This window comes from Xenopus laevis, chromosome 3L (assembly GCF_017654675.1).
Source record: "Xenopus laevis strain J_2021 chromosome 3L, Xenopus_laevis_v10.1, whole genome shotgun sequence".
Taxonomy (NCBI): domain Eukaryota; kingdom Metazoa; phylum Chordata; class Amphibia; order Anura; family Pipidae; genus Xenopus; species Xenopus laevis.
In genome coordinates, this window is record NC_054375.1 from 142,731,602 (window position 1) to 142,750,324 (window position 18,723).

The 18,723-nt window shown below is 36.1% G+C and overlaps 1 protein-coding gene across 7 annotated transcripts in view; it reads right to left on the bottom strand.

Moving 5' to 3' along the window:
• The window catches only part of LOC108710639 (C-type lectin domain family 4 member G), a 69,032-nt gene continuing 50,309 nt past the window's right edge, over nucleotides 1-18,723 (bottom strand). For 2 of the 7 annotated variants that reach the window (XM_041587162.1, XM_041587156.1), the window contains 8 exons: nucleotides 11,124-11,156; nucleotides 7,884-7,937; nucleotides 7,161-7,214; nucleotides 6,345-6,398; nucleotides 6,035-6,097; nucleotides 3,226-3,371; nucleotides 980-1,095; nucleotides 2-540 (listed from right to left, as the gene is read on the bottom strand). In XM_041587162.1, the coding sequence (XP_041443096.1) occupies nucleotides 414-540; nucleotides 980-1,095; nucleotides 3,226-3,371; nucleotides 6,035-6,097; nucleotides 6,345-6,398; nucleotides 7,161-7,214; nucleotides 7,884-7,937; nucleotides 11,124-11,156 (647 nt within the window). In that variant the 3' untranslated portion in view covers nucleotides 2-413. Of the gene's footprint in view, nucleotides 541-979; nucleotides 1,096-3,225; nucleotides 3,372-6,034; nucleotides 6,098-6,344; nucleotides 6,399-7,160; nucleotides 7,215-7,883; nucleotides 7,938-11,123; nucleotides 11,157-18,723 lie in introns of all 7 variants that reach the window. The other 5 variants (XM_041587157.1, XM_041587159.1, XM_041587158.1 and 2 more) reach the window with 5 other exon arrangements.

Genomic DNA, 18,723 nt, shown 5'->3' on the forward strand with positions numbered 1-18,723 from the left:
TTATTGAAAAGCAAAGAAGTCGATGCTGCAAGTAAGCAATGGGAAGACACAGTGGCTGTGTTTAGACATCAGTTGACTGAGGGGATAGTTGTCTAGATACAAGACCAATTAATTGAAATATTAAGGGTATGTTTCAATGTTCATGCTGCTTAGTTTTGAAAACTCTGAGATGCAGGGACCTGCTGCTAAAGAGTATCCTTTTAGTTCATGTTATGCCTTTTAATTGAAACTCCTTCAGCAATTATCTTTAATTATCTCTTCAGCCCTCCCCAGTCATTATTAGACATTACCCATGTAACACTAAATATACATACTCCTTTCTTGTTTTTAGGAGAATTTTCTTTTTTATATAGAGATTGGCATTCTAATAGAGTGCTCAACAAATGAAATCCACTCCTCCTTTACACAACATATTATTTTTTCTCGCAGATTGCCTTATACTCATCGGTGCAAAAAACATCATTCCATTTTTTCTCTTTCCACATGTGAACACAATCTTCTCTTCCTTGATCGTTATTTGGCTCCCCTTTCAGCCAAAATCTGCAGAAGAATTGCAGACTGTTAAACTGGGAATTGCATGTTTAGGTGCTGCACAAATTTTGATGTTACGAATCACATTGTCCCATTTCATTAGGACACTGGCAGAAAGCAGGTAGATATAGTAAAAAATTGTGTTAAAAAAGGCTTTAGTTCCTCATATCTTTATGCAGTCTTTTTGTTCAACCCACTGAATTAAAGCTGAAAGTCTGCAGTTCAACTGCATCTGAGTTGTTTCATTTAAAATTCATTGTGGTAATGTACAGAACCAAAATTAGAAAAAAGTTGTCTCTCTCCAAAGAATTATGGACCTAACTGTATATACATTATACAGAGGCTTCTCGGATATATTGTTACATACTATAGTTATTGCTTCACTTTGATTTTAATTGACTCTCAATAAAACTTTATGGAAAATGGAACGTCAGATTCTTCAACTTACCGCTGTGGTGGATAATAGTATGTCCCATCCACCCATCTCCACTCATCCTTGTTATTCTTATCCCTTTTGAGGCCAATCCAAAAATATGAGCTGTCAGTAATACTTTCAAGGAAGTTCTAGGGAAGCAGAAGACACCTCTCATTACAACACACAGGCAACTTTCTGTCTATCAAAATTGTTGTCTAAAAGAATCACTGCTCTAATATATATAAGCATAAAATATATATTATAATGCCTCAAATATAAATATGAAAATATTAAAACAATTGTTAGTAATGCATGAAATTTAGCCCTAAGGGGGGAAGGTACATCATTTATACATAGAGCAACTTGCTCTTTTTATTACAGGTATGAGATCCATTATCCAGAAACACATTATCCAGAAAGCTTAAAATTACGTAAAGGTCTTCTCCCATAGACTCCATTTCATCCAAATAATTGATCCCAACTAAGATATAATTAATCCATATTAGACCAGCCTATTGGGTTTATTTAACGTTTACATGATTTTCTACAAGACTTAAGGTATGAAGATCCAAATTAGGGAAAGATCTGTTATCCGGAAAACCCCAGATCCCAAGCTTTCTAAATAACAGGTCCCATACCTGTTTAGTGTTTCTTATATCTCCAGTAACTCTCTCCATGCCATAGCATTTTGGACCATTTTGGTTGTGATCATGGTACAGTACATCTTGATATATACTATAACTGAAGGGAATTTTTGCAGGGCAAAAATATTTTGGATATTTTCATATTTATATTGAAGGAATGGAATCCTTTATTTGTGCTTTTAATTACTTACTTTATTAGAGTGGTGACTTTTTAGACAACAATTTTGATTAAAATAAAGACTTTTATAGGAATTTAACATCAACAGGTACTTTTGGTTAAACAACATGGGGTTCTCCTGGAGCATTGGCTCTGCATATCTTGGGGCCCCATATAATTTTTTATTCAAATTTTCCACGAATTTCTAAATAAACATGCTTTTCCTATCATTTTTAAAGCTCTAAAAAAATCAAGATTTGTTAGGGTAGAACTAGATGGGTGTTTTTACATCCGATAGCTTCCGTACCGACACGACAAAGTGCCAGTGTCACGTTGGATGCTCTGAATCTAAGGTAAGTAATAGGAATGTCGGCGGATCGTCGGATCGTACAAATGTTTTGGATTTTCCACCCAAAAACGATTTTTTAGAATTTTTTCCCAAAAACCGCAAAATCTTTGGATTATTGCACGAAACCCAAAGCAGATCAGGAAATCTTCAGGACTTCTCCCATGGACTTATATACAACCTTTGCAGGTCTGAGATGCTGAATTTTTGGGATTCTTACTTTTTCCATCCTTGGGGTATAATAAATTACGAAAAAAAATTTCACTAAAAATTCAGAATTTATAGTGTTAACAACTTTAATTTTTCAGCATTCTGACTTTTATAAATAACCTCACACGTTGCTTTAGAAATCCCAGATCTGTAAACAACATCTAGATATCCCTGTAGCCTTAAGTAGGAGACAATTGCACCATTAATGTATGTTTCTGTGGGTTTTGTGTCTGTTACTTCCTAGTTATACAAATGTCAACCTGAGATACTCAAACAGCTTGGTATTACCTGGATATAAAATATTTAAAACTGGGGGGAAGTTGTGGAAGTGCTCAAGAGAGTGTTTACTAAGGATTTAGAAACATATACTTTGTTCTGCAAAAAGAATATAAACATGGATCCTAGAGCTCATGAGAATCCATCACAGAGATTTTGGAAATGGTTACTATATAGTTTAGTGCAGGGATCATATTTCTAAAGATTTTTAAATATGTTATGTATCATTAACTCACAAAGAATATGAGGATAATCTATTCAATCTAGGACTCCTTAGGCTAACATAGTTTTCCACTTCAGCTCCATATTGCTGGCCTAGTTTGAGATCTTCTTCTTAAATGTATATTCAAGTAAATCCACTAGAGATCATAAACATGCCATAGAAGGTGGGTATCACAGACACCAGAGAATGAATAAACTGGGCACTGGAAAAAATAATGAGCTCTATTAAAGAAATCAAGATGAAGTGGGAGTTGGCAAGGTCCAAGCTTTGGTTCCATATTGTTCTTATTTGTAGAAATAATGTAGGGCTGGTAATAGTGCAATATATTGTACAAGGTGGGTGGGGCCTGGATATCTCTACTATAATGTAATGAGACGTTTATAGTGAATGGAACCAGCTGTGTATATACAGTAAATGCCTCACCTTTTTCCTGTCACTGTTGATAATAACCAGATCACTGTTCATTGATTTACAAGTTTCCTGGGCATTGTCCCAGTTTTTCTTAGTTGTAACAATATAATAACAGCTTCCATCAAATGCTTTCCAGTTAGAATCACATTTGGGTTTCTCTGGAAGGGAAAACAGAGTTTGGGTCTATAAAAATGAATTTATATGTTCCACCCAATGCCTGTGCTGCACTTAGATGTTCAACCATAGTCAGTTAGAATCCCCAGTTGCAATTCCATTTGCTTTCTCTGAATTATAAATCCTTTTGGTTTTTATATTGTGCTTGAATGAATAAGGAAGAGTTTACAAAGTTATTTTTACATTTAAATATATCCATAGAAATAAGTCATTGATACATGGGTTAAAATACACAAACAGGAGGTAAAGACTTTCACTGAACAAATCAATACAGTGAACCACAACATCAAGTTTACATGAGAAAATGTGCAAGATGACACACTGGCTTTTTTGGACTGTTTGGTAAGAGTCAGAGAGGGTGGAAAGCTGGAAATAGAGGTCTACAGGAAATCTATCAACATAGACCAGTACCTGCTGTTTGACTCCCACCATCCACTAGATCACACACTGGGGGTCATCAAAACCCTACATCACAGAGCAGACAAGATCTCCACCAGCACAGAGGCTAAGTTGAAAGAGATGAAACATCTCAGAGGGGCCCTGAAGACATGTGGGTATCCAGATTGGGCTTTTGTGAAAGAGGTGGAAAAAGAAGCAATAACACCAAGACTACCGGTGAAGGTGGAAAACAGGACAGGAGAAAGAACTTGGTCCTCCCATATAGCTTAGAAGGATTTTTAAAAAAACACCACATCCCTATCTGCTTAAAACCCAGCAACACACTAAGGCAGCAACTAGTTCAACCAAAAGACCCCATCTCAAAGCACAAGAAGAGAAACATTGTGTATGCAGTGCAGTGAGGAATGATCTGATTTGTGTGTGGGGGAAACCAAACAACAGTTACACCAGTTTATGGCTCAGCACAGAAGAGCCAGCTCCTCTGGTCAGAATTAAGCCGTGTACCTACATCTAAAAGAAAAAGGACACACGTTTGAAGACTGCCAAGTCCAGGTGCTAGAATTGGAGAGTGACTGGTTTAAAAGAGATGTTAAAGAAGCCATATATGTAAAAATTGAAAAACCTAGTAGGAATTGAGGCGGGGGGGCGGATGTGTGACATCTATTGCCTGACACATACAATGCTGCTTTGGCACCTCTCCCTGGAAGGTTTAATAACACATCAAAACTCCAATCCTGCTAATACAATCAACACCTAATTTAATGACATCATTGTGGATTATAATAAACAGATTATGCTGATTGGAGCAGCATTGCAAAGGAAATATTCCCCCCAAAAAAATCCTATTTACAAATTATTGTTAATTGAGAAAGCCAGTTGGATGACTGGTGAAATGTCATCAAGGAAAAAACACAGCAAGTCCAGTTGATATGACTTATTTCTATAGATATACTATGACCTGGATGAATGAGAATCTTCAAAAACATTTTTCCTTTTAAGTTCTCCATGGAGGAACATGTAAATTCCAGGAAAGGTGTTGCTAAACAGAGAATGGTTTCATTGTTTAAAGAGTTTGGTAGCCAGATCTTGAAAACTGGAGTATTCTGCAAGGAACAGGCAAGTTAGGTACTCTGATCCAATAGTCCAGCTCACGTTTTGGAGGTCACGTTCCACATGAAGTGATGCATTGAAGTCAATGGGCGTCAAAATAATTTTGACATGACCGAAAATTTTTATATGCGCAACTATTTGGTCCAAATGTCAAAATTGATGCGAGCGACAATTATTTCTTGTTACCTATGTACATTTTCTTTGTTTCTGGAGGAAGATTAACAGGTGCTGAATTGCACAATACATTTTGAACTGGAAAATCAAAACAAAGCAAAGAGCTGATTTTATAGGCAAATGTTTTCGTGCAATTTAGCACTTATATTAGTAACTAAGCCTTGTGATGTTGCATATAATTGTTTGGGTAAATCTATTTTATGATTCTTGTCTATATGCAATTGATTGTTATATTGCTGATAATGCCAAATTGTAAAAAAAAAACACAAGTTCCATGCCTGATCTATCCACTTTGATGAATAGGGTTATAATAAGTTTGAGAAACAGTATGTAATAGTATAATAATAGTGTAGTAACAGTAGAATGAAGTTATTTATAATGAAACATCAGTTTCTATCAAAAATACATGTACATTTCCGACTGATTTCAAACCTTTGAAAATGATAAATCTGTCTATCTATCTATCTATCTATCTATTATCTATCTATCTTTCAATCTATCTATCATCTATGTGCACTTTATGGCCAAAAGTATCCAGACACCTGCCTGTCCACCATCTCTTTCTCAAACCAATGAGATTAATATAAGTTGGATTGGTCACTTTGCTGCTATAACAGCCCCTTTTTCTTCTAGGAGGCTTTCCACTAGATGTTGTAACATTGCTTGTGGAATTTGCTTCTATTCAGTCTGGGCACTGATTTGGGGATCAGGCCTGGCTTGCAGCAGACATTCCTCAGGTATTCAGTTGGGTTGAGGTCATACTATAAATCTATTTTCAGTGCTAATTTTCCCATGATAACATGAATTCATTTTTAGCTCATGAATCCTTGCCTAACAGACCAAACCAGGAGCCAGGGGTCAAACCCGACACACAATTTCTTAAACCTAGCTACATTTTTTATCCCTTGGACAATATACCACAACACTACCCACATTACATTACTTTTGTCATGCAGTTAGTTACCGTTTTCTATTGTCTGTAAGATGTCCTGTTTAGTACTGCGCATAGACTCTGATATACGGGAATCTGAAAAGAAAAGACGTCATTGCTAAAACTATTCATTTACAGACCATCATAATCTTCCCCTTAGTTTTGCACATGAAAATAATATGGCTCTTTTACTATGAAATCATGGAAAAGCATTGCACCCCCTTAGAACATTGTGAAATAAGCTCTTGAGCCTACCTCTACAGAATGTAGCAGTGAGATTTATTAGGGAACCCTCTACTTAGTGCATGTCTTAATCAAACAGAAAAAAAAGGCAACTGCTTACCCAGTGTCTGTTGCATGGCTGTGATTTGTGTTAGAATGTTGGTTTTCTGCTTATCTGCAAACAATAAACAGAATTGCCAAAGAATTGTCAGAAAATATTTGTGTGTGGCAATACATGTTGTCTCATCTGCAGATCCTTTTTTTGGGGGCCCCCTGTGGGATGACTTGATTGAACTTTAGAAGGTATTTTCTATCAGAGTGCCATATGTTCTAAAGCAAGTGGGTTTACTTCATAGTTTGTTCATCAAAAGATGAATGTACATGTATCTTGACATAACTAAGCGTATCCTCATCTAGCAATGCTGCTTCTCTCCCAAAATGTATGTTTATTATTTACTAGACTCCATATCATGTTGTAGGGCCATAACAGACAGTAGACAGTTATAGTAATGATAAAACTGAGATAAGATCTTTGAAGGACCCAGGTGTGTATTCTATCAATATGTTTCCCAAAAATATGGACAGCAGTCCATGAAAGTTCAAATAATGGTCTTTATTGGTTTTCTTAATAGTAGGCGAAAGGACCAAAAAAAGTGTTTCTGGTGCTCTTAATCAGCCCTAGTAATAATCTAGGGTCATTGGGTCTGTTGCTCTGCCCATGGAACTGCTCCAGTAAAATACCAGTATAGATACTGATGGCATTGATATAAAGAAACTGCAGAATAATAGAGTGTGTGAGGATCCTTGTACATATATTGCTGATACTGTGGGACCTAGCCGAGTCTGTGGATGACCAGCACCACCATTACAGTTGTATATATAACACCAGTAAAATACCAGAACACTAAATAGAGAGAGAAAAAAAATGATTTCTTACCAAGTGTCTGCTTTGTGGTTGAAATTTGTGTAAGAAGGTTGGCTTTCTGTTCATCTGCACAGAGAAACTTTACTGTGTAGTCATGTTTATTGCTGACTTATTAATTGAAACTAGAGTGCCATCAAGTGAAACATTTCTATGCTACAACATGTTAACTCTTATCCGACACACTGGTTTCCAATGAGTCATGTGATACGCATGTATGGTGAGCTGTGTTGTTTGTATTCCATTGTTCTCCTTTATTTTAGAACATCTCAGGCTAGAGGTGGGAATTTTGTTTTAATCTGGAAGAACTGTCTGTTGGATTGCAATTTCTTTGGATTGCTTTTGGAATATATATCTAGAAAATAAATACTGGTCACCAGGCCGCAGATCCACTCAATTTCTTTTGATAGCAAGAGGTCACATGGTCTTCATCAACCCTACACTGGCACTTTTGTTCAATTCTGTACAGGATAACTTAAATATGAGCAACAATTTTTAACACTCATCTGCAGGTTAGTGTCCACAAAACATAATACTCCAATTACTATTTACTATCAATGCTAGATACAATCCTAACTTGCATTTCCCCTATACTTCAAGCCAACCAGTTTAGATTTGAATCAACCAGATTCAAATAGTCTATTAAGACGTAACTTGTAATCATGATTCCAATAAAATATAGTCTATCAATAAAAGTAGTATATCATTAGAACAAAAAAGAAAAGGGAAATGACTTACCGATTGTTTGGTTTATGGTTGTGATTTGTGTTAGAAGGTTGGCCTTTTCCTCATCTGCAAGGAGTAAAGAGGAATATAAATGAATTAAAGAGGAGGAATACTTATGCCAGCAACATTTTAACACATTGCGCTTGCAATTATATTAAATCTACAACACTGTACGAAAATAAACCTAGAGGCACATTTATCAAAGGTCGAATTTCAAATTCGTGAGTTCTTAAAAACTCCCCTTGTTTTATTTTTCTGGTTTCTAGAGAGGAGGACCGATTTTTATTTCTATTTGATATTAATTTATGTTTCTTGATGAATCTTTTTTTAAAGTCGACATTTGTGGCTTAATTCTCGATGGATTGATATGTAATAATCTTTTTCTTTTATTTTGTAAACTGTTGGGCTTTATTGTAAGTCAATATTTTGTTGATTTTGCTCTTACTGTTTATTTTGAAATACAGGTATGGGATCTGTTATCCAGAAACCCATTATCCAGAAAGATCCAAATTACAGAAAGGCCGTCTCCCATAGACTCCATTTTATCCAAATAATCCAAATTTTTAAAAATGATTTCCTTTTTCTCTGTAATAATAAAACAGTAGCTTGTACTTCATCCCAACTAAGATATAATTAATCCTTATTGGAAGCAAAACCAGCCTATTGGGTTTATTTAATGTTTACATGATTTTCTACAAGATTTAAGGTATGAAGATCCAAATTATGGAAAGCTCCATTATCTGGAATACCCCAGGTCCCGAGCATTTTGGATAACAGGTCCCACACCTGCAGCAATAGAAATAATTAGAAAAGAAAAACTCCCCTAAACTCCCATAAATTCGACCAATTGGAATTTATTAATAAAATTGAATTTTTTAAACTCAGATGAATTAAATTGACCCGAAAACTCGAATTGAATTGCATTTGATTTGAATTTTAAAAACTCAATTCAAGTTTTTTTTCTGAAAAATACTTGAATGTCAGGACGGCTGCAAACAACTCCAAATTAATCCCTGGACCTCTCCCGTTGACTTAAACAGAAATTTGGCAGGTTTTAGGTGGCAAAAAGTCAAATTTGAGTTCTTAAAGGGCCAGAGTATGATACATCTCGAAAATCAAATTAAATTTTTTTAAAAACTCGAATCGAATTTGAATAACTCCCTAGTCGAAAGATGGAAAGAATCAGAAGAAGAAAGCAAATAATTCAAAAACTATAAAAAAATAGACAATGAAGACCAATTAAAAAGTTGCTTAGAATTGGCCATTCTATAACATACCAAAAGTAAAGGTGGACCACACCTTTAAGGAGATTATTTATTAAACCTCTTTTTTTCTGGTCAAGTTTTTAAGGGAAAAAATCGTAATAATTCAAGTGGAAAATAACTTGAATTTTTTTATGCCCCAAAACTGCTAAAAATCTGAATCCGAAATTACTCCAGCTAAAACCTGTCATGTAAAAGTCAATGGCAGATTGGTGCTTTTTACAATTTGAAGATGTTTTCATGATTTTCAAAGGTTTTGGGCTGTTGAAAATCCAAAAAAATTGTTGTTTTTGGACAATTCAAAAAACAATGCAAATTTTTGCATGATCTTGTCAGGACTTTTCCTGCAAGTACTTTTTTCAATCTGATTTTTTAAGTAAATTAATGCAATTCGAAGTTGGGAGTTAGGTCGAATTTATTTTTATTTATTTAATTAAAGGGCATGTAAAGTCTAAAATAGAATAAAGCTAGAAATGCTGTATTTTGTATAATAAATATAAACATGAACTTACTGCACCACAAGCCTAATCAAACAAATAATTTATGCTTTCAAAGTTGGCTACAGGGGATCACCATCTTGCAACTTTGTTAAACATCTTTGCAAGACTAAGACTGTGCACATGCTCAGTGTGGTCTGGGCTGCTTAGGGATTGTCATAAACAAAGCTGCTTGAGTTCTGCATGGCTGGGAAGTAAGGTGGGGGCTCCCCCTGCTGTTCATAAGTATTATTGTTTCCCTGCAGAGCAGTTAGGGACCGTATGACAATTTCTATCCACAGCAGTAAATGAAGGAAGAATTTCACTGCATACAGTCAGGTTTCTTATAAACCTGGTTATACAGGTTTAGTTAATAGGACCCCTAAATGTCCTGTTTTACTTTGCACAATTGATCACTTCTGACATACTTGATTTTATAACGAGCACACCCAGAGTCTTTACATTAGAATTTTAGTACAGGTATGGGACCTGTTATCCAGAATTCTCTGGGCTTCAAGAGTTTTCTGGATATGGGATCTTTCCATAATTTGGATCTTCATACTAAAAAAATCTTTTAAACATTAAATAACCCCAGTGGGATTAATTTACCTTCTATAAGGATAAAATATACCTTAGTTAAGATCAAGTACAAGGTACTGTTTTATAATTGCAGAAAGAAAGGCAATCATTTTCAAAAATGTTAATTATTTGATTAAAAGGGAGTCTATGGGAGACGGCCTTCTCGTAATTCGGAGCTTTCTGGCGGACAGATTTCCAGATAATGGACTGAATTTATGACATGGCTTTATAAATATGCACTGCCCTGATAAACTTTATTTAGTTCTTTATCATCCTGTTTTTTTATTGCTAGCTTATTGTGTAATAAGGATTTAATTTACTGAGGTACCAGTATAGAATGTGCTATGTTTGCATTCCGATGTCTTTGTGTATTTTAGAACATTTCAACATTTTAAATGTTTCCGTAATTTGGATCTTCATACCTTAAGTCTACTAGAAAATAATGTAAACATGAAATAAACCCAATAGGCTGGTTTTGCTTCCAATAAGGATTAATTATATCTTAGTTGGGATCAAGTACAAGCTACTGTTTTATTATTACAGAGAAAAAGGAAATCATTCTTAAATCTGTGAATCATTTGATTAAAATGGAGTCTATGGGAGACAGCCTTTCTGTAATTTGGAGCTTTCTGGATAACGAGTTTCCAGATAATGGATTCCATACCTGTACAAATTAGTGGAACTAGAATAATGTATTATTAATCCTTATGCACAGCTATTGTGTTTTATACTGCTCAACATTACTTAGGGGTTCAAACACAATTAATTTTTCCTGCCAATAAGCCTATGGACTTTCCGCAGGCAGGTAAGGCCTGAGACAAAGAAAAAACAGCAGAGCACTCATGTAACTACAGGGATTGTTTCTCAAGTCTTTATACTTGTGTGTGTGTGTAATTAATGGATGAATTTGTAGACAATATATAGGGAATACTCACCTTGCTGCTTTAGCTGACTGCTCACCATAGAATCTGGAAAGAGAAGATCAGAAGCAGGTGACTGAGCTCCATACAAACGTAACACCTCCCTGCCATATAGTCTCCTGTGTTTATGAAGGTACTGGTCGTTGCATGGAAGTTCAGGACAGTTTGGTTAATTTATAAAAAACAATTATTACTTTGCTGGGCAAAGAGAATCCAGTTGCAGCCAAGATCTTCATTGATCTCTTGGCGAACTAGGTATCCAAGAATGCCCTCCCAACTTATGACATTATTTACAGTATTTTTTAAGTTTTTCTTTAAAGTTTACTCTATTTATAAGCCTGTCATTTGTGGGTCTGATTAATGGATTGGACGCCCTTATTTGCCAACTACAAGGATTATATATAAGTTTTATATAACTCAATATTTGCATTTCTCACCCACTCTTTCCACACATAACCATGGGAAATGTTGCATGTTTAGGAGGCGTCAAAGCCGAAAAACCATTGGAAAAATTCACTAAAGGGAAAATTGTCACCAGCGAACGCTTCGCCACACTTCACGCCTCTTCACCAGGTGCAAATTACTTACCACTATGGTAATTCACTAAAATGTGAAGTTACATCACGGCTGCTAAACGCTGGTGACTTTTCACTAGAGTTACTTTGGCAGTACGAGCATTTCATAATGAAGTTTCGTTAGCATTCGTTTCTGCCTAGTGAAACTTCGTTAGTACTCTTACGCTTAGGTCAATTTGAATAGGGCAGGTACATATAGGTCATATATATGTCTTTATTGGAAATGTTGGGCAAATGCTTGAAGTGGCCACTTATTATTACAAATGTCCAAGGAAGCAAAATAAAGACAAAAGAGATCCTCTAATGCCCTAGACATGAACCCAGCCTAAAACAAATGTGACATGCCCCTCAAATGGTTGGGAAAAAATGTTAACCAAAAATCTTGAATAGTTAGAACTTCAGAAGGCAATCTCGATTTAAAATATGAAAAAACGCCATTGTTGTTTTAGAACTTTCTGGGATACAGGATATGATGTCACTGACATAAGATTGAGGAAGATGTAGCTTCATTTTATCAGTTCGCCAGGTCTAAGATGGTGAAGGAAACTCTGACGAAAGAGGTAACAGGTTCGGTAAAATTCACAAGTTAGTGCATTTGTGGAGTAATAATCGTTCACCTTAACACATACTGTAAATAGTGAAGCCAGTGCTCAGAGCACTGGCTTCACTATTTATGTGTTAACAATGTTACACACACAGATATAAGTGTCACTTTACTCTTTCACTGCTAGTCAGCACACCCACACTATGGACTGCAACTCCCAGCAGCCTCTAGTAGAAAATCCATGTTACAGATGAACAGAGAGTGTGGCTTCGAGCTTTTGTATTTTTTATTTATTACTTTATTAATTCTTATGTGTGCACATAATTATGGTCTGAGCACTGGCTTCACTATTTATGTGTTGTAATATAACTTATATACACACCAATAAATGTGTTAGTACATTTTTCTTTAAATTGATTACACAGACTGCACTATGTTGTATAGGTCAAAGTGCAATTGAGTTTTAAATGGGTGCAATGGTCCTTATTCACTTGATAAAGGGTATTGAACCCGAAACATGTTGTGTTTACCACTGCCTGGAATAAAAAGTTTTTCCTCTTCCTTCTCCTATACTTGGATTTTTGCAGAGGTTTAGCAGACAGTAAAGACAGGGCTGGTGCCTCCTCTTCACTGAATGCCAGATTTTTTTATTTGAGGCTGATCAGAGTGCAACACACCTGGGGTGCAAGTGCTCTTAGAATGAACACTAACGGTGCATCTGTCCCTTTTTTTATTTTTTTTATACAATTTTACTAACTTCACCAGTTTCTACCCGTTTACTACACTTGCTCCAGATTTATTCCATGCTCGTCCATAGACTTCAGAATGTTAATTAGAATGTATAATGCTGAAAATACAGAGGCAACTGTGGCACAATTTTATAAAAAATCACACCAAATGCCTTTACGTTGATACCATAAATAAGGAGAAGTTTAGGATGTGTGCAACTACTACAGCTTTTTAAGTGTTATACCAAGGGGAAGTTTGAAGAAACATCAAACTAGGGGAACTGAAGGGTTTCCAGTAATTACATTTTTTTATTTATTTTTTTTGGCAATGTATCAGAATTATCTAATAAATCTAATAAATATCCAGGGGACCGTTCATGTTCATATTGTTAGGTCATGTTTTCTCTTCGCAGCCAAATATTAAGAAGCTGTAGATGAGGTTCTCATCTCCTCCTAAAAGTTAGGAAGGTGGTGGAAACTATTTAAGAAAAAAGTTGATCATCTTTCGCCAGCTTCATCTACTAGTTTACGACTTTCTTAGCGTCAACCAGAACACAACCAAGTGAAATGAGGCCACCCATGGAATTTTTATATGTGTATGGTAATCTCTCCAACCAGCAGTTGGGTAGCAAAGGTAGTGTACGAAATGTATGATTTTGAAGAATTTGTAGTTACATATTACAGAACTCCTTGATACTATTGGTGATACTCACAGTAGATAAACATGAGGCTGGTCAGGATTATCAGGAAAATGAAGGCAAGAACCAGCAGGGTCGCCAGAATCATCAGGAGTCTCCTCTGTGTTCTTAACGTTTCAGTTGCCTTCAGAACTGAAAGAGAAATGGATAAACAAATACCTTACTTATTGCCTTTGCTAGGAAAGGAATGCTGGGGGTTATTTTGTAGTGATAAATTATTCCTTACAGAAAATGAACTAGACCGAGTGCTGAAATTTAAAATGCTGACCAAGATTGATATATTGTAATTTCACACTGTGATTGTCCCTAAGATCTTTTAAAATATGACCTATTCGGATTCAGAATTTTTCCATCCTCTAGGAATAATAAATCTCGAAAAATTCAAGGTTTTTTTCCAATAAAATTCTGATTCTATAGTTGAAAAAACTAAATTTTTTAGCTTTTTGGATTTGGACTTTAATAAATAACCCCCTTGAACTTTTATATAGGATATTCATAACAGTAATGATGTGGAGGCCGATTCACTAAGGGTCGAATATCGAGGGTTAATTAACCCTCAATATTTGACTAGGAACTAAAATCCTTCAACTTCGAATATCGAAGTCGAAGGATTTAACGCAGATAGTACGATCGATTATTCCTTCGATCGAACGATTAAATCCTTTGAATCGAACGATTTGAAGGATTTAAATCCAACGATCGAAGGAATATCCTTCGATCAAAAAAAGTTAGCCACGCCTATGGGGACCTTCCCCATAGGCTAACATTGACTTCGGTAGCTTTTAGATGCCGAACTAGGGGGTCGAAGATTTTTTTAAAGAGACAGTACTTCGACTATCGAATAGTCGAACGATTTTTACTTCGAATCCTTCGATTCAAAGTCGTAGTCGAAGGTCGAAGTAGCCCATTCAATGGTCGAAGTAGCCCAAAAGAAACATTGAAATTCAAAGTTTTTTTACTTCGAATCCTTCACTCGAGCTTGGTGAATCGGCCCCTTAATGTATTAGTAAGTAGTTTTTTGCAACGTGAGGCTCCCAAGAACTTCACAGAAAATTATATGTTATATGTAATATATGGTTATACTGTTAGTTGGTTATTTATCAAAGTCGGAATTTATCTCAATATTTTCTGCTACAAACTCAAATCAAATCCGCTCTGTTTTTTTTATGCTTATTTTTTATTACATTTTACCGAAAATTTGCTTTGCGAGAAAAAAAAACAGATTTTCACTAATTTTTCTGACTTTTCCATCCGATTTTCAAGATTTTTTCCTAATTTTCAACCGAAAACTTTGGGGTATTGCCTGAAACCCAGCGCACATCAAAAAATCATTGTGACTTCTCCCATTGACTTATATGCAATCTCGACAGGTTTGAGATGCCGGATTTTCAGATTCAGACCTTTCCATCCTCGGGGTTTAATAAATTCTGAAAAATTCGTGATTTTTTAAAAGTCAGACTTTATAATTAAAAAAATCATGAATTTTTCGTGATTTTTGCATTCGGATTTTAGTAAATAACCCCCTAAGTGTAATAGAACTGATTTTCTCACCACCATGTTCTCATGGGGTACACATTTTCTAGTCTCTTATGTTATTATTGTTATGTTTATGTTTGTATTAAGACCTACAATTTATGAAACAATCCAATTTCAAAACACAAAATGACCTAATAAATTGTGAATTTTAAACACACAAAGAAGACAGAAATAAGAGTTACAGATTACATTTTGGTGAGAGGTTTTCTTCTTTAGGTTCCTGTTGAATCTTCCTCATCTTCAATGCAGTTCCAGTGGGTTCCTCAGTGCAAGTGATATTTCCATATATATCAGAATCACTTTGCCATTTTCCTGGGCGTTTGAAAAATAAAAAATAATATTGTTAGCAAAGCTGAATTAAGGGCATGTGTTACTTAAGATCTCGATTAAAGACAAGCATAGTTCTGGTTCAGATATGAATACTGGCCCCTCCCATTATAAAAAGCACTAGTTGCTTGCTCACATACAGATAAGGTATTATGATGTGAATTCTCAAACTTCCACAGTTTGCCTTATCATGCACAATCAATGTTCGTTTTAATGTTTTGAGAAGATCAGGACATTCTTGGTGCGTTACTATTGTTGGATGCTCTCTGGAAGTGTCTGTGCTGGTCAGATCAGTAATTCCAGAATATAAATCCATAATTCAGCAAGAGAAAGACAGAAAACATTTTTTTGCTCTTCTATTGTTTTCCAAGAAGTATCATTGTTCTCGCAATTATTTCTATTAGAATGACATGTTTAAAGGAGTTGTTCCCCTTCGCACACATTTTTCAGTTCTGTTGGTTTCAGTTAGTTCACTAGAAAAATAACGCTTGTTATTCCATTTATCCAATCTTTTTAAATGACGACTTTACTTGACCAGGAAACAGCTGGTTTGGACTTATTCTCATTTTCAATTGTCCAGAAATAAAGACTTTTGTCAATTTACTATTTTCTATTTGAGCAAAATGCCTGAGTTTCATTAAAGACAACTGTTAGAATTTATACAATAGTGTCAGGGAGCCGGGAGCTCCCTCCAGGGAGGTAGTCTGGATCAAGGAGGAAGCCCTCTTGAGGGAGCAAGGTCACGGTATCAAAAGGGTTAAGCAGAATCAGTAGTAGTGGTCACAGGCAGGAGTTAACGAGGGCAGGCAGATCAGATGCAAATATCAAGAGTTCAGGCAAGGGGTCAGAACCAAGGTAGGAGCTAGAAACAGACTGGGAGCAGGGTTCAGGCTGGGAGCTGGAAACAGGCTGGAATCAGGAAACACAAACAGGAACCCAGGATTAATGGCAGAAAATCCTATTCTTGGGCGCCGTCAGTGTTTTGGGCGCCCTTTTATGATGAGATCCCGGCACCAGTGATGACATCATCATGCAGCGACGCTGCAGCCATGTGTTCAGCATGGGCGCCGCCATCTTGGATCTTCACTGTGACCGCCGGGAATGTAAACAGCGCAGTCAGGTACTTCTGGGTCGGGTACTTCTGGCAGTCCTGACAAATAGTTGCTAATACTCCAGAGATGCTGCTGAGAAATGTATCAAGTAATGGAGCAAATTGTAACCGTTCAGAATCTGCACCTGACTTACTGAGCTGCCAGACTGATACACCAGAGAGCATTACATTTTAAACTTCCATTCTGGAAAACTGGTCAAAAATAAAAGATGGAAAGCAATATAAACAAGTCTTTATTTCTACCAAACACGAGCGGTAGATAGATAGATAGATAGATAGATAGATAGATGATAGAGAGATAGATAAATAGAGCGATAGATAGATAGATAGATAGATAGATGATAGAGAGATAGATACATAGACAGATAGATGATAGAGAGATAGATGATAGATAGATAGATAGATAGATAGATAGATAGATAGATAGATAGATAGATAGATAGATAGATAGATAGAAAAATAACTCACCCTTATATTTGCACCCTCCCATCAAAACATGTCCACAAACTCCTGTTTATACATACTTAAAACTTAACTTTTATTGCTAATATAGTAAATAAAATAGTCCAGTGGTAATTAAAATGCAGTCAGGACCAGGGAGACGGATTAACTAGGGGCAGTGGGCTGGTGGTACAGACAGGCAACCTATATATTATGAAGGGGATCCCCCCAAAAAAAACCCGGTTTTAACACTTGTCAATCGCGGGTATGGGGGTACTTAGCGTGGTGGAAAACATCCAATATTATACAACACAAAATATCCACTTAACAACACATACCCCAGGGGGTCAGTGGATCCTGGGTCGGTAGGGTTGTATATATTGCTCACTTGGTTAGTACACAAACTGTACCCAATAATGGTGTGGATAGGGGCGCTATTAACTATTAGAACTGCAGGTTTATAAAACCTTCAGAAGAAGGTTTTATAAACCATCTCAACTAAAAGTAGCCCCATTAACAAGCCCGTTGTAAGCCAACCCATTCACCCACAGTGCAACCCTCCCAGTTAGCAGGCTCAGAATCGAGCGTTAAAGTTACCCCTGGAGTAGCCCCTTGCCAGCCAACCCCCTTCACCCACAGCGTAGCTCTCCCAATTGGCAAATAGCTGCCTTAAAAGGCTCGATGGTAGCGGTAGCGAAAGGTAGCTGTTGATAATGGCATGCTGCCATCCAGAATAGAAATTGCCTATAAAACCACTTCAGTACCAACCCCTTCACCCACAGCACATTTCCCTCACAGTTCGTGTTATCAGTCCCTAAAACTAGTGTGTTCCGTCGCCTGCCTAACCAATTTTAAAATCAATGAAGCACCTTACGTGCATTTCACCCAAATCACATAGGCTTTGTCAAAGGCAAGGAAATGCAGACATCGCACAAGTATCGCCGCTGTTGTGGCGGTTGGATATTCAAACTGACCAATCACCTTGTTGTGTGTCATAGGGGGCGGAGCCCAGTGTGTTTGACTAAATTGGCTTGTGATTTATTACTTGACCCTGCACACCATCTTCTGTTTTTCTCACTAGATGGGAGGTGAGAAAAACACAGATAGATAGATAGATAGATAGATGATAGATAGATAGATGATAGATAGATAGATAGATAGATAGATAGATAGATAGATAGATAGATGATAGATAGATAGATAGATAGATAGATAGATAGATAGATAGATAGATAGATAGATAGATTTTGATAAACTAGTTTTGAGAAGTACAATTTTCTGATTACACCACAAAATTTATTTTTGTACATTTATGTGACTGATGACTTCCTCCTACCCAGAAATGTATAACTATATTAGAAACATTTTTTTATTTTGCACAGCCTATCTATTTACCCAGTTTTTATTTTTACACTGAACTGTTCCTTTTAATGGATACTGTTTTTTCAAAACACATCAGTTAATAGTGCTGATCCAGCAGAATTCTGCACTGAAATCCATTTCTCAAAAGAGCAAACAGATGTTTTTTTATTTTTACACTGAACTGTTCCTTTTAATGGATACTGTTATTGGAAAAATGTTTTTTTCAAAACACATCAGTTAGTGCTGATCCAGCAGAATTCTGCACTGAAATCCATTTCTCAAAAGAGCAAACA